This window comes from Taudactylus pleione, unplaced genomic scaffold (genome assembly GCF_031769625.1).
Source record: "Taudactylus pleione unplaced genomic scaffold, aTauple2 ptg001153l, whole genome shotgun sequence".
NCBI lineage: Eukaryota > Metazoa > Chordata > Amphibia > Anura > Myobatrachidae > Taudactylus > Taudactylus pleione.
Window position 1 is genome coordinate 634,563 of NW_028285554.1, and position 23,505 is coordinate 658,067.

General features: G+C 42.3%; 1 protein-coding gene across 7 annotated transcripts in view; it reads right to left on the minus strand.

Annotated features, from left to right (window-relative positions):
- COL16A1 (collagen type XVI alpha 1 chain) overlaps positions 1-23,505 on the minus strand; it is a 194,917-nt gene that overhangs the window by 42,705 nt on the left and 128,707 nt on the right. The window contains exons 34-49 of one of the 7 annotated variants that reach the window (XM_088462136.1): positions 23,158-23,199; positions 22,932-22,967; positions 22,698-22,751; positions 22,432-22,500; positions 16,517-16,570; positions 15,993-16,019; positions 7,828-7,869; positions 7,714-7,752; positions 5,260-5,313; positions 4,274-4,327; positions 3,995-4,033; positions 3,712-3,819; positions 1,989-2,015; positions 1,821-1,901; positions 1,071-1,115; positions 130-174 (exon numbers count right to left, since the gene is read on the minus strand). In XM_088462136.1, coding sequence (XP_088318262.1) covers positions 130-174; positions 1,071-1,115; positions 1,821-1,901; positions 1,989-2,015; positions 3,712-3,819; positions 3,995-4,033; positions 4,274-4,327; positions 5,260-5,313; positions 7,714-7,752; positions 7,828-7,869; positions 15,993-16,019; positions 16,517-16,570; positions 22,432-22,500; positions 22,698-22,751; positions 22,932-22,967; positions 23,158-23,199 — 816 coding nt within the window. The remainder of the gene's footprint in view (positions 1-129; positions 175-1,070; positions 1,116-1,820; positions 1,902-1,988; positions 2,016-3,711; positions 3,820-3,994; positions 4,034-4,273; positions 4,328-5,259; positions 5,314-7,713; positions 7,753-7,827; positions 7,870-15,992; positions 16,020-16,516; positions 16,571-22,431; positions 22,501-22,697; positions 22,752-22,931; positions 22,968-23,157; positions 23,200-23,505) is intronic. The other 6 variants (XM_088462137.1, XM_088462139.1, XM_088462142.1 and 3 more) reach the window with 6 other exon arrangements.

The following is a 23,505-nucleotide window of genomic DNA, read 5'->3' on the forward strand; positions in this document are numbered from 1 at the left end:
GGTGACATTTGAAATCACATCAGGTGTGGCACAAGAGGCAAGTTTATTGGCACAGCATTGGTGAAGTTATTTGGCACATTGGGATAAGGGTAAGCGAGCTAGCAGTTGGGAGGAGTGTTACTTTCTTACAGGTAATCCGGGGGAGCCAGGAGAGCCTGGAAAACCTGGGGGCCCCTGAGGGAAAAAATAGGGGTATCACAATCCAAAAGCAACTGCTGGTGGAAGGAGGACAAGAGCACCCTGTATCCAAGAGAGTGAAATGACCTAACCCTCTGGAGAGAGGAGCATCAACACTGTTATTAATATTGTTAGAATTGTTACATTTTGTTAAACATAATAGTTCCTTAGAAAGAATCACCATGAAAATGTTATGTCCCTAGTCTCAAAAAGCTGTAGAAGTTGAGGTTTTAGTGTCTGACATTCAGAAGCTGGAACCTCAAGTACTTCCTCTGTGATGAGTGGGCTTATATTTTTGAAAGCAAATGGTCATGTCACCAAGACTTCAGGTACCAAAACCAATTACATTTCAAGTGGAACTTCATTAACATAGCATTTGCATAGTAAGCCCCTCCCCTGCACTACTATAACCACACCACAGACTCCTTGATGCAGGAGTTACTCACCTCAGTCGAGACTGTAACATGTTGACAGTTTGAAAGTAAATAGAGGAAATTCAATAGCATTTAATGTAACTATTTGAAAAAGCTTATGCAGCCAACCCCAGTGGTTTTATTAGTTGTAGTGTGGAGGTAATTGTGCAAATATTAACTTTAGGTATAGTACCCCTTTAAGTCTAGGTGATATTATTGCTAGGATACTACTACTGGTCTATGATTAACATTTCGGTATTCAATTTCTAGCGATGTCTGCAAAGTACCATCAAGAATTTTGGAATGTTGGCACTTTGCAACCCTCAACAACGCCAATTTTCCCTCACATTCCAAAGAGGTGTGCAGGAAAATTGATGATGTAGGGGTACCGTCTTTTACCGCAATGTTTCACATCGCTGAGAATTGAATATGGGTCTCACTTTGTATACATTAGGAATTTTGGAGGTGTGAAATACTTACAGCTGATCCTGGAGCTCCAGGAAATCCTCGTGCACCAGGAGGTCCCTGAAATGAGATAAGGAAGTAATTAAACTAAGGACCCCATTTAACAAGGAGACATAACCCCTTTAGCATTCGCTAAAGGTGTAATGTCCTTCTTTTAGTATTTAACAAACAGCAGTAATCTAAGAACACTTTATCGCTTACGCCATCTATAGATGGGGATAGCGATATGGTACCCATTGCCAGCAATGGGGACAATGCAACAGTCACTCTGGCTTTAGTGAAGCCTTCTAGGCATTGCTGTGTCCCCACCAGGTGAAAGTGTCATGCGCATGTGCAGACTGGCCGGCTGCCAGCAACAGAGCGGAGGATGAAGCTGAGGAGGGGGACGATGCTGGACCTCACCATAGGGGTAATTAATGTTAAATACCAGTGGAATATTCGTTAGTATCACTGCGATACTAAACAAAATATGCCGCTGGTATTAAATGACATCATTAAATGGGGTCCTAAGAGTCTCAATTAAAGTTAGGTGCAAATAAAACTAAAAGATACAATTTGCAATTTTTAGTTACAAAAATCACACTTTGGAAGTAAAGCTGGCCAGTGCTTGTGTGCAAAAGTGGTATGTAATAAAGAACAACATTCTCACCCATTGCATTGCAACATGGTTTGTTCAAGTACAAATTTATACCCATAAAGCTAAATGAGATCATAAGGGGATAATAATCAATCATGGGTTCCCATAGCAGGATGCAGTGTCCTTACCTCTTCACCCTTTAGCCCAGGTAATCCTGGAATTCCTGGGTGTCCTGGTCCACCTGCACAACCAGGATCAGGTTCATCTCCCTAAAAAGTGATAATGGGATGAAAGTTTGGGAGGACATCACCGTGTGTACTGGAAGACCAAAGCAAATGCGACAGTAATATACTCACTACTTCATCAGTCTTTTCCAAACGACACTAAAAAAAGCAATATAGAGCAAAGGATTATAGGTGTAGACATTTCATAGTAGGAAAAGACACATAAAACACATTGTGTAATGGAGATATTAGAATTAATTTCCACTCATTGTTAGTTATTACACAAAATATCCCAAGACGACAACACTTGTTGAATGTAAACATACAAACAATACTTGGACAGAGAGCTAACACACCATGACTGAACACCGTATCAGTTGTTTGTTTGTTAGTTATTATATACAATTGTACAATACATTTGATTAAAATTCTGGAACATTACAATATCACACAATGCACAATAAAAGTGGAAAGAAGAAAAGGTCTTCACACAGAATGCATATTAATATTACAATGCTATTCGATCTCACTATTAAGTTAAACAACAAATTTACTGTGTTGACAACATTAATGGACAAGTCAGTGGAAGCCATTTATATAATACAAAACAGCTGAGTCACAAAGCAAAACCATGCTAAAGTGGTGCTGGTGTGCCTAGATTTCCATATATTATCATCACTCAATTGGATTATTTATGTTGTATGTGTATTATGATAATTTTTGTTTTTGTTTTTTTCATTTTATGTGCATATAAATTAAAAATTGTTTTAAGTGTAAATGAATACAGTAAGAGTGCCCCCCAAAAAGGAGTTTTTCTTCCATGTCTTATCCTCTTAGACAGAATTTTGTTTGAATGTATTCCTAGATTTCCAGCAATGTGCATGGTTTGTGGAATACAATGGTGGCATTTGGAGGGGAGCAGAAATTTGCACGTGCTGATCAGAGTTGGGTGAAGTAACTCCCTTTTTTATTATCTGTGAGTAAATACACTGATAAGTATAGTTTCTTGTGGCAATGCAAAAACAAAATGTCACTACTCAGTGGCAGATTACCACAGAAAGATAAATGCGTGGCCTGGATGCATCTTGCTTTCCATAAGATGAGATCTCAGAGACACATTGTGCACTCTCCTCTACACACACGCAAATGCCACATGTATTAATGACTTGATATCCTTTCACTCTCATTATTAATTTAAGCAATAACTAAGGCTAAACAAAGCAGACAAATAGGAAGCTGACACATTTTATTTAATAAACTTGATTGATCTAAAGGGGTAGCAAATGGACTTTCATATATGATGCTCACACTTTTGCACAGTGTGTCACCAGTTTTTACCACCAGCTTGAACAACTACGCGCACCACCTAAGAATGAGGAGCAGGCCAGCAAAGGTAACAGCATTTGTAATGCATGGCCAGTGCGTGTCTTAAATGAAATCCACTGTGTCACATCATGTTGTCACACAGCCACATAACCTTGTTACACAGATACATCACACTTTCATAGAGTCTTATCAAACACGATGGCTGCTGTCCAAGTGCAATTCTTAATACAACCATATCAATGTACACTGGTACTAACTATACTAATTATTATTTTTTTCTGGTCTGTCAAGGCATAGAGATAAGTGAGTTTATAAAACTGTGATCAATAGAATTAAATAATAGTATATGTCTGATCAGTGATATGTTTGATCACGTGCCAGCAGTTTCCTTATGATCAAATGAACCTCTTGACATAAACAGGGATCATGCAGACTTAGCACAACATTCATATTCCTCGCAATGATAAACAGCCTCTGCAGCACTCATTCCCAGCTCAACGTTGTATGCCCTTGTACAGCATCTCCATACCCTCTCACAGTCCTCCGCTCCGGAATTCCCAGGCTGGCCTTGTTCTCCCTTCTCTCCTTTCATGGCGGTTGGAGCGTTGTGTCCATTGGAACAGTCCCCACAAATATTCTGTATGAAGCAGGGGGATATCAGATAAACTATATCACCCCCCATAAAGTAGCTGGTCCATTGTTCCAAGGATTTCCCACTAGACACACAAACTTTAAAAAAAATGGCACTAGAATATATTAAACCTTTGCTGTAGTCCCACAATCCTTTTTGTCTTTCCCTATGACATCCTCACCTTCAGGATATCAATATTTCTCTCTGCAGCCAGGGGTTCCTGTAAAAAAAAGGTGGTTGTTAGAGATTTGTAGGGGAGATCATGTAAGAGACATGGGACACACATAACTGCACAATGACCCTGCAAAGCAAAGTGACAAGATGAGGACACCAGAAAAGGGGAGGGAAGGTGTGCACATGTCACAGCTGCCCTACTTTCTCTGTGTGACAGGGGTTAGGGGTACATGTAGAGAGCGTGGCACTAACACACAGCAAAAGCACACCAGCGCTCTTTACCTACCAGTTCTCCTGGCACTCCAGGTGGTCCTGGCATACCATTGTGTCCGGGCAAACCCTATGGTCAAGGAAGAAATCTGGGGCTAAAGCATATGCGATGGGTCTCCATCATCTGCACTGTGTGTCTCCTGCACCAACATAATGCACTTCTAAATCTACTTCCAACAACACTGTGCTAGCAGGACACACAATGCAGACATGAAGGGGTAGAGTACCCCTGATGGCCCTTTTCATTGCTGACTGGCAATGCCCTTGCTCTCAAGTGAACTTTCTTTTGTGTCTTTGTTTGTGTTTAAGGATTGATAACTAAATATACTAATAACTCAATTTGGAATAATGTAGGGTGAGCAAAGTCTCATAATAAGAGTTTAAGTTCACTATGGTGAGTAGTGTGTGACTATCCAACTACCCCTGTCCTGAAAATCAACCCTTTTACTCTTGATCCCAGTGCATGTACATTATTATCAGTAATAACAAATTTACCCTCAGTTACATTCATACAGTGAACAACATATGTGCTAAAGCAGTAGCAGCAACAGCAGCAATGTCTGTAACTTCCCAACTGCTTTTATAAATAGTATATTAAGCTTTATGTAAACTTCTTCATAATTAAATTATTATTGGTTGGCCCAAATGTCCTCTATAGTTACTACCTTTACTGAGGATACAAACTTTCTATAAGTTATATGATTGCATGAAAACGTACAGGTTTAATTTTGTATTATCCTTACATTATTATATATATTATATTTCTACATTGTATAAATGGTTGGAGACTTACCTGTAATATGATATGTAAAGTCATGCACCATGAGAATACCTTCTGTACTATATATCTATTCGAGTCCCCTCTGTGTTCAATGTGTATGTCAGGCTTTCTGGGGAAATTGTGCTAGCAATCATTTTAGCATGCATTGGACATTTCCACTATGGAGTTAGAAGAGGGAACTGGTACTTTATCTTCCTTAATAAATTAAGAGTACGGCTCACCTGGTGACCGGGTAGTCCAGGAGGGCCGGGAGGCCCAGGTGGTCCAGGAGGTCCCTGAAATAACAGAAATAACATTTCAATGAAGGGTTAGAAGGAAGTGTGGGTCTGTAAAGATCTATGGATAATTAGGGTACACAAATAATACAAAATATGTACAGTAAAACAGAGAAAAAAGAGGAACAAGTGAAGGATTCCTTAATAGTATCTTGGAATATAGTTGTGTGTCACCATACTGGTCTAAATACATCACTTGGCTTTATAGGTGAAGGTAGGTCACAGTTGTCATGGTTTTTAAATGTATTTAAATTTGTCATGATTCTAGTATTATATACACAATATTTTAACACTAGATTTTAACAAAAAGATTGTCTCTTGCTATATTTTTCTTTTTGACAAAAAAGTTGTGAACCAATGTTGTAGGTCAAAGTGGTAACTAATTTGTTTCAATAGTCATAACATAGTTATACTATAATATTAATAAATATATAATAAAGCAGATTAATTAGAATTTTTTTTTGCTATAAAAAACTTGTGGCTGTTGAATTCAGCAGAAGATAGGCAGCTAAAATTTCATTGCTTGTACTTATTAGCCTTTGACCAAAATATTTACCAAATGTTATGACCTAACAGCAGCATGTATTGGCGGTTGTCCGTCTGCGGCTTTATGCAAATGCCATTACAAACTCCGTCTCTGGTGTACATCCGTGTGGCCGAATGTGTAACGACTGAAATGCCCACTTTCAGCGTCTGTACATGCAGTAATACTGCTTGGTGCATACCTAAATGCCACCATCAATAGTACCATCGAAACTTGCACCATCCCTATAAGAGTTGCATTTCTCCATCCACGTATGGCCTCTTATATGATCAGATGAGAGTCTGCGGACTCAGCTGCTTTCATTGACACGCCCATAATGCCCACTGAGCAGACTATTTTTGAGTGCATGTCTATTCACCTCCCAGGAATGCCCATCACTTCCACAACATTCCTGATACGGTGCATCTTGATCGTAACATGCTTTGTGCATACTCTTTGTGTAACACATGTGCCATAGGAGTATTTATGAATTTTGGATGCGCAGTTGCACAAATCGCTCATGATGCGCGTGCTCTGGAACCAAGCCAACTATGGGTGGTGCAGAATCATATGCATTTCTCACATCTCTACTTGTGATTGAAAGGGTATAACTGGGCTGTACAGGGCGTTTGCATGCAGGCTAAGTTCAGAGAGAGTGTAATAGTGTATCAATGGAATTGTGGCTATGCAGAATTGGAGGGGAGCGTAACTTTGCCTGATATTTTGCACCAAGGACAGGGCTAGTGCAAGTGATCATTGATGGCGATAACAGGTATGAAACCAAGCCTACAGGTATATTTACTAAAGTGAGTGTTTTTAGAAGTGGAGATGTTGCCCATAGCAACCAATCAGATTCTAGCTAATATCTTCAAGAAGGTGCTAGTTGAATGTTAAGTAGCATCTAATTGGTTGCTATGGGCAACATCTCCACTTTAGTAAATATGCCCCTAAGCCTATGAATAGGGGTATCTATAGGTAGAAGAAGCATACAATTCTGCATTCGAGAGCATATATATATATTTATCTCTCATACCGTGCAGAATGTTTGATGTATGTGACTATGTGCCTAATCCATTACGAATCGCAACTGCGACTGCAATAGAGATTACGCACGTAGTCTCACTGCGAAAGTATGCTAATCCACTGCGATCGCTATGCCGTCGCAGCACATATAAAGATGCCCAACTTATCCTAACACACATCCGTACTGTTTAGCAAGATTGCAAAATCATTGGTAGCATCAAGTACAACCGCAGCCTCACGCACACTTGCACAAGCTCTGACCTTACTCAGGAATTGCTAACCTCATCGCACGCACTGAGTACTGAGCTGCGTATGGCATCGCAATGGCTAATTTATGCACGCACCTGTAATGGTGTTCAAACGCCCTGGCACGCCTGTGTTTTGCTGACCACCCCCCTATCACCTCCCACAAACGGCACTTCCTGTCAATCACTGTACATTGGGTCTACGTACGCATGCGCAACACACAACAATCGGCCAATTGCATACGCAATCACGATTCTTGATGAATCTAGCCCTATATCATCATTAGTGCCCGTGTGAGCAGTCAGTAAACCCACTACGCAATTTCTATGGTACTGACTAGTTCCAACTATCTATCCATCTATTTCTGTACTACAGTAAGTACATCGTAAGTGTATAAGAAGGTAACTGGTCTTTGACAATCCAACTGTACATATCATTTAGGATAACACCGTGCACTGTCCCACACCAGCATGTGGGTCTCATACCAGTCATACCTACCTAATATAAAGATGGAATGAGTAAAGGTTCAAATACAAAGAGAAGTTAAGAGAAACATGGAAGTGGTGAATTTACAGCAGAAGTTCACAAAAGGGCAATCTAACACCGACCTGAATTCCGTATCGAAAGAATTCAGTCATTGAAGAGTCCTGATGAACAAATATAGGTTCCGTTAGGCAGCAAGTAAATGATGTCGCCCATTATTAGTAGTAAGAGATACCTACTATCACTGGTCCTGGAGGACAGGAACAGACACCACCCTCTCCCTAAAATGAGAAAAACATCCCACCATGAAAATCTACTACTTGGCTCAGATTAAAAGAGATAAAACATGTCACTAAAAATATTATGGAAAAATTGGTTTAGTTATTAGGTTTCTGGTGCCATATTTATCTAGACAAATAAACTAATTTCAATGATCATACAGAAAATCCAACAAATGTCTGATTACACCAACCTTTGATGGGTGATCTGGTTTATTAGAACTGTATGGCAGTCTACCCCTTCATATTGTAGACTAGAATGGGCATACATAGGATAGGACAAATCTTAGCTAAAGCCACTAAAAGGCTAGAGAACAGTAAAAAGTAATTACTCCATTCCTTATAGTTTTCTTACCGGCCCAACACCATTGTGGTACATGCATTTCCCCTCTTTGATTGGAATAATTTGCTTTATATATTGTTAGTCACCTTCCCAAATGCAGGCCGAGCTATCTGGTATGACTTTCTGAGATACATTTTTGAATATGGTAGAACCGAAACAGGACTGGCACAGCGGCTTGAACACTTTCCAACATTGTCAACTGAACTCAAACGGTGTGGGACAAAAGAACTCGCAATGACCGCATCCAGAGAACCAACCTCTCAAAAGGTTACCTTCATCACTGGTCAAAGCTCAGGACTGAAAGCCTGCAGTGGAGTGGTATGCCCTATTTTATTTGGACTGTTATTAGGCATTTAGAACATATTGTTGTTACTTTTGATATGCCCTATTGCAACTTTTATATTAAAGAGTCCAGTGGTTTGTTACAGTTTTGCATTAAACTGTATTTTTTCTTTTTCATGATTTACATTTGTTACTGTTTCATGAAGTGGAGGAAAATATATCATTTAAAGGCAATATATCCATCTTACCTAAAGTAAGAGTGTTTAGTTTGGCCACCTAAATGTGAAGTGTGTCACTGTTGGAATTTACTGAAGAGATTTGTGGGGGAAGATTTCTTTAATATGCTTTAGAACACATATGTTCTTTTTTTACATACGGTTTTTGATTTAATTAACATATTACACTATTTTATATTTTTTCATTTGTTTAAGACAAACTTCACTGGAAGAATCATGAAGCAGTTATTGATACAGTGCTGCTGGAGATGAGGAAGAGGCAGAGAAAGTGAGAGACAGGGGAAAGAGAAATGGGAAGAGAATATGCCTGAGGAGGAGGAGAGAGACAGGGAAAGAGAAATGGGAAGAGAATATGCCTGAGGAGGAGGAGGAGGAGGAGGAGGAGGAGTGAGAGACAAGGAAAGAGAAATGGGAAGAGAATATGCCTGAGGAGGAGGAGGAGGAGGAGAGAGAGACAAGGAAAGAGAAATGGGAAGAGAATATGCCAGAGGAGGAGGAGAGAGAGACAAGGAAAGAGAGATGGGAAGAGAATATGCCTGAGGATGAGGAGGAGGAAGAGGAGAGAGAGAGACAGGGAAAGAGAAATGGGAAGAGAATATGCCTGAGGAGGAGGAGGAGGAGAGAGAGACAAGGAAAGAGAAATGGGAAGAGAATATGCCTGAGGAGGAGGAGGAGGAGAGAGAGAGACAGGTAAAGAGAGATGGGAAGAGAATATGCCTGAGGAGGAGGAGGAGGAGGAGAGAGAGACAAGGAAAGAGAAATGGGAAGAGAATATGCCTGAGGAGGAGGAGGAGAGAGAGAGACAGGTAAAGAGAGATGGGAAGAGAATATGCCTGAGGAGGAGGAGGAGGAGAGAGAGAGAGACAGGTAAAGAGAGATGGGAAGACAATATGCCTGAGGATGAGGAGGAGGAGAGAGAGAGACAGGGAAAGAGAAATGGGAAGAGAATATGCCTGAGGAGGATGAGGAGGAGGGAGAGACACGGAAAGAGAAATGGGAAGAGAATATGCCTGAGGAGGAGGAGGAGAGAGACAGGGAAAGAGAAATGGGAAGAGAATATGCCTGAGGAGGAGGAGGAGAGAGAGACAAGGAAAGAGAAATGGGAAGAAAATATGCCTGAGGAGGATGAGGAGGAGAGAGAGACACGGAAAGAGAAATGGGAAGAGAATATGCCTGAGGAGGAGGAGGAGAGAGACAGGGAAAGAGAAATGGGAAGAGAATATGCCTGAGGAGGAGGAGGAGGAGGAGGAGAGAGAGACAAGGAAAGAGAAATGGGAAGAAAATATGCCTGAGGAGGAGGAAGAGGAGAGAGAGACAGGTAAAGAGAGATGGGAAGAGAATATGCCTGAGGAGGAGGAGGAGGAGAGAGAGACACGGAAAGAGAAATGGGAAGAGAATATGCCTGAGGAGGAGGAGGAGAGAGACAGGGAAAGAGAAATGGGAAGAGAATATGCCTGAGGAGGAGGAGGAGGAGGAGAGAGAGACAAGGAAAGAGAAATGGGAAGAAAATATGCCTGAGGAGGAGGAAGAGGAGGAGAGAAAGACAGGGAAAGAGAAATGGGAAGAGAATATGCCCGAGGAGGAGGAGGAGGAGGAGAGAGAGACAGGGAAAGAGAAATGGGAAGAGAATATGCCTGAGGAGGATGAGGAGGAGAGAGAGACACGGAAAGAGAAATGGGAAGAGAATATGCCTGAGGAGGAGGAGGAGAGAGACAGGGAAAGAGAAATGGGAAGAGAATATGCCTGAGGAGGAGGAGGAGGAGGAGGAGAGAGAGACAAGGAAAGAGAAATGGGAAGAAAATATGCCTGAGGAGGAGGAAGAGGAGAGAGAGACAGGTAAAGAGAGATGGGAAGAGAATATGCCTGAGGAGGAGGAGGAGGAGGAGGAGGAGAGAGACAAGGAAAGAGAAATGGGAAGAGAATATGCCTGAGGAGGAGGAGGAGAGAGAGACAGGTAAAGAGAGATGGGAAGAGAATATGCCTGAGGATGAGGAGGAGGAGAGAGAGACAGGGAAAGAGAAATGGGAAGAGAATATGCCTGAGGAGGAGGAGGAGAGAGAGAGAGAGAGAGAGACAAGGAAAAAGAAATGGGAAGAGAATATGCCTGAGGAGGAGGAGGAGGAGAGAGAGACAAGGAAAGAGAAATGGGAAGAGAATATGCCTGAGGAGGAGGAGGAGGAGGAGAGAGAGAGACAGGTAAAGAAAGATGGGAAGAGAATATGCCTGAGGAGACAGGGAAAGAGAAATGGGAAGAGAATATGCCTAAGGAGGAGGAGGAGGAGGAGAGAAAGACAGGGAAAGAGAAATGGGAAGAGAATATGCCCGAGGAGGAGGAGGAGGAGGAGGAAGAGAGAGAGACAGGGAAAGAGAAATGGGAAGAGAATATGCCTGAGGAGGATGAGGAGGAGAGAGAGACAAGGAAAGAGAAATGGGAAGAGAATATGCCTGAGGAGGAGGAGGAGAGAGACAGGGAAAGAGAAATGGGAAGAGAATATGCCTGAGGAGGAGGAGGAGGAGGAGAGAGAGACAAGGAAAGAGAAATGGGAAGAAAATATGCCTGAGGAGGAGGAGGAGAGAGAGACAGGTAAAGAGAGATGGGAAGAGAATATGCCTGAGGAGGAGGAGGAGGAGGAGAGAGAGACAAGGAAAGAGAAATGGGAAGAGAATATGCCTGAGGAGGAGGAGGAGAGAGACAGGTAAAGAGAGATGGGAAGAGAATATGCCTGAGGATGAGGAGGAGGAGAGAGAGACAGGGATAGAGAAATGGGAAGAGAATATGCCTGAGGAGGAGGAGGAGAGAGAGAGAGACAAGGAAAGAGAAATGGGAAGAGAATATGCCTGAGGAGGAGGAGGAGGAGGAGGAGGAGAGAGAGACACGGAAAGAGAAATGGGAAGAGAATCTGCCTGAGGAGGAGGAGGAGGAGAGAGAGAGAGAGACAGGTAAAGAAAGATGGGAAGAGAATATGCCTGAGGAGACAGGGAAAGAGAAATGGGAAGAGAATATGCCTAAGGAGGAGGAGGAGGAGGAGAGAAAGACAGGGAAAGAGAAATGGGAAGAGAATATGCCCGAGGAGGAGGAGGAGAGAGAGACAGGGAAAGAGAAATGGGAAGAGAATATGCCTGAGGAGGAGGAGGAGGAGAGAGAGACAAGGAAAGAGAAATGGGAAGAGAATATGCCTGAGGAGGAGGAGGAGAGAGAGACAGGGAAAGAGAAATGGGAAGAGAATATGCCTGAGGAGGAGGAGGAGGAGAGAGAGACAGGGAAAGAGAAATGGGAAGAGAATATGCCTGAGGAGGAGGAGGAGGAGGAGGAGAGAGAGACAGGGAAATAGAAATGGGAAGAGAATATGCCTGAGGAGGAGGAGGAGGAGAGAGAGACAAGGAAAGAGAAATGGGAAGAGAATATGCCTGAGGAGGAGGAGAGAGAGACAGGGAAAGAGAAATGGGAAGAGAATATGCCTGGGGAGGAGGAGGAGGAGAGACAGGGAAAGAGAAATGGGAAGAGAATATGCCCGAGGAGGAGGAGGAGGAGAGAGAGAGATAGGGAAAGAGAAATGGGAAGAGAATATGCCTGAGGAGGAGGAGGAGGAGAGAGAGACAGGGAAAGAGAAATGGGAAGAGAATATGCCTGAGGAGGAGGAGGAGGAGGAGAGAGAGACAGGGAAAGAGAAATGGGAAGAGAATATGCCTGAGGAGGAGGAGGAGAGAGAGACAGGGAAAGAGAAATGGGAAGATAATATGCCTGAGGAGGAGGAAGAGGAGAGAGAGACAGGGAAAGAGAAATGGGAAGAGAATATGCCTGGGGAGGAGGAGGAGGAGGAGGAGGAGGAGGAGAGACAGGGAAAGAGAAATGGGAAGAGAATATGCCCGAGGAGGAGGAGGAGGAGGAGGAGGAGGAGAGAGAGATAGGGAAATAGAAATGGGAAGAGAATATGCCTGAGGAGGAGGAGGAGAGGAGAGAGAGACAAGGAAAGAGAGATGGGAAGAGAATATGCCTGAGGATGAGGAGGAGGAGAGAGAGACAGGGAAAGAGAAATGGGAAGAGAATATGCCTGAGGAGGAGGAGGAGGAGAGAGAGAGACAAGGAAAGAGAAATGGGAAGAGAATATGCCTGAGGAGGAGGAGGAGGAGGAGGAGAGAGAGACACGGAAAGAGAAATGGGAAGAGAATATGCCTGAGGAGGAGGAGGAGGAGAGAGAGAGACAGGTAAAGAAAGATGGGAAGAGAATATGCCTGAGGAGACAGGGAAAGAGAAATGGGAAGAGAATATGCCTAAGGAGGAGGAGGAGGAGGAGAGAAAGACAGGGAAAGAGAAATGGGAAGAGAATATGCCCGAGGAGGAGGAGGAGGAGAGAGAGACAGGGAAAGAGAAATGGGAAGAGAATATGCCTGAGGAGGAGGAGGAGGAGAGAGAGACAAGGAAAGAGAAATGGGAAGAGAATATGCCTGAGGAGGAGGAGGAGAGAGAGACAGGGAAAGAGAAATGGGAAGAGAATATGCCTGAGGAGGAGGAGGAGAGAGAGACAGGGAAAGAGAAATGGGAAGAGAATATGCCTGAGGAGGAGGAGGAGGAGGAGGAGGAGGAGAGAGAGACAGGGAAATAGAAATGGGAAGAGAATATGCCTGAGGAGGAGGAGGAGGAGAGAGAGACAAGGAAAGAGAAATGGGAAGAGAATATGCCTGAGGAGGAGGAGAGAGAGACAGGGAAAGAGAAATGGGAAGAGAATATGCCTGGGGAGGAGGAGGAGGAGAGACAGGGAAAGAGAAATGGGAAGAGAATATGCCCGAGGAGGAGGAGGAGGAGAGAGAGAGATAGGGAAAGAGAAATGGGAAGAGAATATGCCTGAGGAGGAGGAGGAGGAGAGAGAGACAGGGAAAGAGAAATGGGAAGAGAATATGCCTGAGGAGGAGGAGGAGAGAGAGACAGGGAAAGAGAAATGGGAAGAGAATATGCCTGAGGAGGAGGAGGAGGAGAGAGAGACAGGGAAAGAGAAATGGGAAGATAATATGCCTGAGGAGGAGGAAGAGGAGAGAGAGACAGGGAAAGAGAAATGGGAAGAGAATATGCCTGGGGAGGAGGAGGAGGAGGAGGAGGAGGAGAGACAGGGAAAGAGAAATGGGAAGAGAATATGCCCGAGGAGGAGGAGGAGGAGGAGGAGGAGAGAGAGATAGGGAAATAGAAATGGGAAGAGAATATGCCTGAGGAGGAGGAGGAGAGGAGAGAGAGACAAGGAAAGAGAAATGGGAAGAGAATATGTCTGAGGAGGAGGAGGAGGAGAGAGAGACAAGGAAAGAGAAATGGGAAGAGAATATGTCTGTGGAGAAGGAGGAGGAGAGAGAGACAGGGAAAGAGAAATGGGAAGAGAATATGCCTGAGGAGGAGGAGGAAGAGAGAGAGACAAGGAAAGAGAAATGGGAAGAGAATATGCCTGAGGAGGAGAAAGAGACAGGGAAAGAGAGATGGGAGGAGAATATGCCTGAGGAGGAGGAGGAGAGAGAGACAAGGAAAGGGGTAGAGGCAAGGAGAAGAGGAGGGAGAAAGAAACAAGGAAAGAGAGACACAGGGTAAGAGAAGAGGAGATAGACACAGGGTAACAGAAGGGGAGATAGACACAGGGTAAGAGAAGGGGAGATACAAATACAAAATTACATCGCTTTCATTAACATAGCACTTTTAACATAGGCACAAGCTTGGCCTCAAATGGTTCCATAACAAGGTAGGCACCTTACTTACCAATGTAATATTTATATTTCTGGAAGGCAAATTCAATCCGCCAAAGTGGCAGTTGCCATTTTACACTCATAGGGAGGGGAAAGGTTTAATCTTTCTTTTATTCTAAAAATAATGTTTATTAATCACCCCCAAAATGCCTTCTACTAATTATAACTAGAGTTTCCATTTCTTGTAAGACAGACATTAAATCAATCTTCAAACTCAATAACTTTGTCATCACTACATAAAGCGGTAAAGTTTATCCACCTTTGCAGTAAAGAAAAACCCTGCTTGAGCTGATGGGGAAACTGTTAGACATGTGTCATATTGGTAATGCAACCACTGTTCTCAACTGTATTCATTATATAGTACATGCAGGTGTCATCTGTGTTAAGCTGATAAAGACAGATAAAAAATAAGGTAGATAGGGGGTGTGTTTTAGGGATGGCCATCGGTGGGTTAATCATCGATGATACCATTGGTGGTTAACCTCAATGGTTTTAAACCACCAACAGGGGAACCATCGATGGTTTCACCCACCGATGGTCATCCCTGCTCTATTACTCACCAGGCAGCGGACAAATCAAAGGTAGGGGCAGGCTTTGCTGGTCACATTTGGGGAGCAGAGCTAGGTTCTGAGTCCCGGTGCCAAGTAGAAAAAGAAACCCACCAGGAGCTCTGTACCATCGATTTAGGATGGATCTCTGCCATCTATGGCAAAACTATCTACCATCGGTGGTTAACCATCAATGGTTGTTAATCATCAATGGTCGATGGTCATCCTTAATGCATTTCCATCCAGACTCTGTTATAGAAGGTGTTCCTTCTTTCCTTTCCTCCATGTTGAAAGGAGCATGTTAAGCTTGCAGTATGTGTTTGATCCTGTTTATACATAAAGAGTACCTGTTTGATTATACTTTCTGCTGCTCCTATATAGAGTATCTGACAACAGAATCCTTTTTACTCCTATTGCAATTGAGGAATCCTTAGCTTCTCTATGTGTCTTTGGAACACATAGAGAAGACACATTTTCATATTGGCCTATTTATACATATTAAGTAAATGAAACCACCTATTCCCTTTATTGTTATCAGCCTCTGAAACACCATAGTGTTCACCCTACAATGAGGTGACAAAAACTGTGCCCAAGTATTCAAGATCTACTGATCTATACTGTACACTGGTATTACAATGTTTGCATCTTATGCATGTACAATATCTCTCTTTTTATGCAAGCCAGGATTGTATGCACCGTTGCCCCTGGCACTGTGTGCTGCTCTTCCACTTTCTAACAACTAATATTCCCAAGTTCTCTTCAATTTCAGTTTTCTGAAATTCTATACCATTTACTGTAATGTGTAATTAACATAAATAGTTATTACCATAGCATACGTGTTCTTCACCACCCCTTTATCTCAATTAAATATTCTCAAACTGTAAAAATGTATTGGTGCTAATGTAAGTACACACAGGGCTAACTGAATTCCCCTCCTAATCTACCATTCAACCCTTAAAATCAGACTGACATTACAGTATGACAAAATGCACTTACTTTATCACCTTTGTCTCCCTTGCTGCCCTGTACAGACAGAGGAAAGATATTATGAGTACAAAGAAATGAAAGCAATGAGTGATAACAAGCAGATTAGCAGTAACGATCATGTAGAGGATATAAAGGATGCCTGGCATAGAGCAGGGGCAAACACAGAGAAGCACCACGAATCACAGTAATCACGAGTAGGGAAGAACAAACATGGAAAGAAGCAATCAACCAAAGGAGGAACACAACAAGGGACATATTAAGTAATCTGTTTTACTGTACAGAAATGTTTTAATGCAGGCTGTCCAACACAAAGGTGGCAGCAGGTGGCTGACAACAAGCATGGCAGGACACCTCTAATGCTTTCCACACGTCTTTCTTAGAATTCATACAAATCTAGCGCTATGACAAGCCTTTGTATGAATGAGCGAGGTAGAAACAGAAGAAATGAGAAGATTGCTGAGATGAGAGTATAGTGATAAAAGTTTAAATGTAGAAGAAAGAGTGGTTATAATATATGCAAGTCTGTTACTTACTGATCTACCATCACTTCCCATATATCCTGGTTTCCCTGGTGTTCCATCACGACCCTGTTGGAGATATTTATATTATTAGGAACACATGGGATAACATTAAGTCACCTATAGGTTTTATTATTTACACTTCACTTACTTGAGTAAATAGAATAATGACACAGACACACCTAACTGTTTATTACTCGTTAGTCACCTTTTTAAACCAAATGAAATAATGACACGGACAACTTAATAAGTTTGCAAAAAGGGAGGTCTCAACCAATTGAATTCATTGAATGACTGATTATTGATTAGAAATGGTGGTGAAAGGCAATGCCCTCGGCCATAGCTCTATTAGTACATTATTAAATAACTGCTGGGGGTGGAAATTCAACTCCCTGCGCATAACCGGCTTGGGCAGAACCAGTTCCCCTAAATGGCCCAGTACTGGTCCCTCCATGAGATGGTGACCTGGTCCCCCCCTTTAAGGTAGTGACCGACTCGCCGTTCCCATAGGGGAAACGCTAATCAAGCCCTGTTGTGAAAAATTTTAGCTGCCGAGGAGCACAGCCTTCCGCCTATTGTTCCTCCCATGTTGGAAGTAAACATAGATGACATTCCAATGATCCCACACTGTCGGGTGGGATCTCAAACTGGAAAGAGGCAGATCCCTCCTCTTCCAGCCGATATATACCACCTAACATACCCCGCCTACTAAGAACTATCTATTGGCTAAACTACTTCCTGACAACACAGCAAACCAATCTACAACTAAAACACATCAACCAATCTCCATCAGTTTTGCTCCCATAAAAAACCTGGTGCTTATAGTCTCTCCACCTTATGCAAGCAGTCGAGTGTATTTGTTGAAAGTTTTCTTCAACACATGCAATTAAAGAGTACTAGGTGGTGTATCATACTGTATGTTTGGTGATTGAATGTGAAATGGATCCTTGTAAGCCAACGAAGTGATGTGATTTAGATTAACGGCAGATACCCCATGAGTACAGGTGAGTAGAATTGTGAATATTTTTATGTTCATCTGAAAGTATTACATTCCAACCACAGCATAGAGCAGAAGTCATTGACACAGTCATGGTTTCAGCTCTATTAATTCTGCCCAGCATATAAATACAGAGTACAATGCCTTTTCAACATACTGGTGAAGCAAAAGCAAAAACTTAAACATTGCCTCTCTGGAGCGTCATCCTGCTGTGATCCTAAACATAATTAGTCTTGGCATAAAACTCCACTGCAACTTTATTTATCTCTACTGATGAGAGACATAAGATGTTGAGTCTACTCTTGAAAGAATATGAAAAGAAAATATAGGGAGAATATATCACAATATAGAATAAGAGGATGCTCTTCAGAATAATTCTGCGGTAGAGATATATGAAGTTTGTTTCATAACAGCTGGAAAGCAGAAAACAGCCATATATATTGTCAAATTTTACAATACTGCACTAAACTTTTAGATATATAGTTTCAGACTTCACAAATTAATATAGCACATTATTGTCTACCAGAGAGCCTCCCTCTGGAAGGGCAAATAGTTATCATGTAATCTGGGACCTGGTGACTTAATGCTGTGAAGTGGAAAATAATGGCCATTATTGGGGTAATACACATGTGGGGTGGGAAAAGTATTTGTACTGAAGAATTCCTTTATATTTTTCCTGTTTGGTGCATTTATTTTTATTTATTTATTTATTTTTAAAGTATGTATATGCATAAAGGGAAATAACACAGTTCTGTGAATAAAGGGGACAAACAGGAAGGTCAACAGTAAGTAGAAAGAACGTGTACGTTCTGGGCTCCCATATCCTTTGCAAAACACTAGGGATAATTTACAACTGTATGCAAAAGGTATACAAGTATTTGTATGTATTTAATCTTAGCACACTTATGGTTTTACCCTCAAGCTTAATAGCTCTAAACAAGGGCATAGCTAAAGTACATGAAGAGAGTGTGGCTGCTACGGAGCCCAGGCAGCCTTTGGGACCCGGCCATTTCCCTGCAATGAGTTAGACTGCCATCTCCTGTGTCCCGGATTTTTTATTCTCACCAGAGTGCTACTGCAGGGCATCTGGGCCCAGAGCTGATCTCAGCTACAGCCATCTCTAGCTGCTGCCTGCATGCATTGTGATGTCACAATGCAGGTCACAGCCCTATATAAAGGATGCCCAGCTACTGGCAGCCATTTTGTGGTGACATTTTGTCTTACATTGATACTCTCTGAGTAGTTCCTGCTATATTTAAGCGACTTTGGATAACGACTACTAATATGGACTTTGGATTCCATCTTCCAATAAGGTCCTGAACAGCAACATCTTCAGAAAAAGAACCTGAATAACATCTTCAGGTAAGGACTATATAACAAAATTTGGGCTGTCACCCTTACCCCTTCAGACATCTCCTGCAGTATTTAATTTAGAAACAATGGATAAAGCAAATTATTCATCTGACATGACACTGCATGCCTTAAGGTGAGTACACACTCGTCCAATCCTCTGGGGATCCAACTCCAGAACAGACTGTTGACACAATCTTACTGGAGACCTAGTTACAGATTCAACACCCAATCTATGCCTACACACATGTCCAATATTGCAGTAGATCTTAGATTTGCACCTGAACTGAAACAATCTACTGAAAGGATTGTGTCATGGTACAGACTCTTCCAATCTTTGGCAGACCAGCTGCCACTCACAGGCAAGGGCGTAGCTAAAGTAGGTGCAGAGAATGGGGCCGCTATGGGGCCCAGGCCGCCTCTGGGGCCCAGGCCGCCTCTGGGGCCTGGCCCTCTCCCTGCACCAAGTTACACTGCCATCTCCTGAGCCCCGGCTTTTCTGTTCTCACCAGAGTGCTGCTGCAGGGCATCTGCTGTCACTGACCCAGCCGACTCCGCCGACCCCGCCTCCGTCTCTCCTCACTGACTGATTTATTAGTGAATCATAACCTTCTTATATACCATGTTATATCATAAACATTTAGGATTATCAAGACTAAATAAGTTTTTAGAGAATATTTATTTCCGTTTTAACTAAGTTACTATATGCTAATCACCATTCATTTAATCCTGCATGTCAGCTAGCTAAGCTAACAATCAAAATGGATAAACTGCTAAATAATTTGAACAGGGGGAGCCCTGTGGAAATTTTGCTATAGGGTCCTCATAGGTCTTGTTACACCTCTGGCTGTAAGTCTACCCTATATGTTCTTTTATTATTGATAATGATTGGCTTGGCCCTAATATAATGGCCTGTGACTTACGGGCAGCAGCAGGGTATCGGTTTAAAGCAGCAGTTTTTTAAAAGGAATAAACATGTTGGTTTTGCCTTTTTAAAATATTGCAGCTTTAAATCTAGTGGCTGCATTGTAGAAATCTTGCTGCTGCTTCCAAGTCGCAGACTATTACGCTTTGGTCATTGCATTAATGAGTGTTCTCATGTTTAAGATGCATATAAGGTGATTAAGGACGTTTGCTATGATTATGATAGTTAAATAGATAATACAATATACATATATATATAACAAGAGTTTCTCTTTGTGCACATTTATTTGTCTGAATATTTATTTGTATATTATGTTATTTTATTGATAATTATAATATAGATAGTTTTTAAATATACTTGGACATTTATTTACTTTTACACTGACATATTATTTTGTGTGGTCTTTTTTCTCCTCTTTTTTTATTCTTTCTCCGCTTTTTTTCTCCTTCTTGCATTAAGCTTGGCATCATCTTATTGTCTATTTTTGTAAATAATGTGTTATAGTGTAGATTTCACTGGTTTTTGTTAATTACTCGCCCAACAGGTTGTTTTTGTGTGGTTATAGTAAACTGATGAGTTTTTATTGCATTCAAAGATTATTATTATTATTATTATTATTATTATTATTATTATTATTTTATTGCATTCAGTATTCACAACTGGCAAAGGAGATTAGAAATTACTGCTTGGTGTAATAATCTTGTATATGAGAAATGGAGAGTGGATATATATTTGAGCATACAGTTATTGGAACAATCCAGCTTTGTTGATATTTTTATGATTAAATAAAATAGACCCATTGGATGCTAATTGCACATTTAAAACTCCATGCTTAGGGCCTGGATCAGAAATTTTCGCAAAGCCGATATTTACGCAGATAGAGCGACTGTTTGCCACTGCGCTTACACAAAAGCCACACTGCACACGTGCAGCGATGCATTGTGATTACGCCCATACAGAGAAACCACTCACAAAGTAAGTAACAGGTTGTCAGCATTTGGGGGTGGTTTAAATGCCATTTCATGGGCATGCATAAATTAGCCATTGCGATCTCCTTCACAGCATGAGAGCTCTCTGCATGTCAGGAGAGAGGCGGTGTTTGCGGCTGGTCTGACTTGCCTTACATGCTGCGTAACTGCCCGATGTGCGTCGATTATAAGATGTTTAAGCTGTTGCACATCATCAGACATATATGAGAAAGCAGCAGTGGGCGTCCCAATGCTCGGATATGCTTTGGAAGGCATTAGCATATTTTAGCAACTGCAATCCATGAGAGAATGCAGTTGTGACTGCATTAGTGTAAATCTCAGAATCAGGCCCTTAGTTTGCATCATTGTTTCCAAGAAATCTCTAGCAGAGCGTATGCAACGGGTGTCTGAATGTGATCAAATCTCAGACCTCTATCTCTTCACTGGAGGGGCATAGTACATGGTTGCCAACACTACATTGTGGTCTGCCAGCATCAGTATCAGCATTCTTGAAATGTACAGCAGTCTCTTATGCCTGTGGGGGAGAGCGATCACACTGATCGTGCCCCCTGGCTTTGCACCAGGTTGAGGGGCTCACAGCGCCCCCCGCCCCGGCATGCAACTCCACTGCAAAAAATGTGTCTATTTTTTATTCTAACAGTGCGTGGCCATACCTCCCGTGATTAGGCCACACCCCCTTTCACCCAGGCCCAGCGCAGCTGTCAGCGCCCCTGGCCTTGGCATAAACCTAGGCAGATTCCACAAGTCAAGCACTAAGGTCCTGATTTAGAGTTGTATGCAAAGCAGCAACATCTGTTATTTTTCGCATTTTGGGAATTCTGTGGGGTATATTTACCAAAGTGCAGGTTTTTAGAAGTGGAGTTGTTACCTATAACAACCAATCATATTCTAGCTATTATCTTTTAGAAGGTGCTAAATAGATGATAAGTAGAATCTGATTGGTTGCTAGGGGCAACCACGGTGGCAACTGGGCGCTCACACACAGGATAAGTGAGTGTGTAGATGGAATTTTGGTTAATCAGAGGTGAACGTATGCTAAGATAACTTTGCTTTCAGATGGATTTTTTGCACCATGGATAGGGCTGGTGCAGATGCGTGCCGATAGTGATGGAGGCTGCTCTTACAAGCGGATGTATAGGGGTGACCGACTCTGAATACAGGTGATCCGCATCGGTTTTGCAGCTAAATTGCGTATGATTCTGATCTATCCCTATAATGTCCAAAGTTACTTTTTACAAAGCTGAGCAAATGTTTTGCATTTCGTAATATGTACTTCATACATGCCTACTCTCCCGGGAATCGCGGGAGGCTCCCGATTTTTCGGGTAACCCCCCGCGATCCCGGAAGAGTAGGCATATCTCCCGCATCCCGCCCACTTCCTAGTGAAGTGGGCAGGATGGGGAGATTTTACCTGAAATTATCGGGTCCATCGGGAAGGGGCGGGGCTAAATTAGGCAAATCGCGTCATTTAGCCCCGCCCCCTCCTCACGGGCCCGCGAATCACGGGGGTTTTCTGCAAAGGGTGCGGGGCCTAATGCCGTCTATCGTCTGGCCCCGCCCCCCGAAGAGGAGAGCAGCAGGTCCCCTCCTGCTGCTCCCGGAAAGCTGCCCAGCAATGTAGGTAAGTATGATGTGCTTACCGGATGTCCATAACATTATAATTACTCACCGGAGGTCCACTGGAACCCACACCGGGAAGTCCAGGGCTTCCTGTTGCTCCTTTTTGTCCATTGTCACCCTAGGAATAAATCATTGTCAGTTACATTTTACCAAATAATCCTTCATTTTCATTGTCAGTTACAACTTGATAAGGATATGTTAAGAAACAAGCTTTAATTAATATATGACATTAGACGCACCAATTTGTGTGCACACTCACACAACACTGTACAGTACATTCATTATGGATCCTGGTACATAACACTGTGTGCTCACCTTTTCACCTTGGTGTCCAGTAAACCCAGGAGGTCCCTGAGGGCCTGGTTGTCCCTATAATAATGAATGCGTAAATGATTGTATAGTTTAATGTCATGCATATAAATGTAAATAGTTATACATTATATGAATGTAAAATGATGAGTGTGATTAGATATTTCTGTATGAGACACTAGATTCCCAGGTTGTGCAGGCCAGACTTAGAGGCTGTTTGGTGGAATACATAATACTTACTGTTTTCCCATTTGGGCCACGTTCTCCTGTCTCCCCCTAAAAGCGAACCAATGTAATAATTAGTAACGTGTAAGCTGTGACTTAAATAATGCATGTGTTGGACTATACAGTTATATCAGTGTTTGCAGCAGACTAGTATCACTGTACATGCATTGGTCACCTAAGTTTCTAGATTCAAGACTATAAAGTATATTGTTGAAGCAATGATGACCATGCATTTACTTACCTGTGGGCCTCTCTTTCCTTCTCCTGGATACCCTGGCTCCCCCTGGAGGGGAAAATACATATAGTATGCATATGTCATTTGGAGCATTGGAAAATTAATAAGTAGTTAAAATACAGAAGGTACTTGCTGCGTTAATGCAGGGATGACATAAAGGCTAGCATTTTGTAAATCAGTGTTCTGCACATTTGTATAAACCTAGGAATCAACTAAAACGTGTCAGTATATTGTGCATATTTTGCTCCATGAGTTTGAGAGATCATCAGCATGGCAGAATGTATACATTATATAGCAGCCGTAATATTGTAAGAGCTGCAGCACATTGGTTTCTCTGTGCATTTATTTGTTACA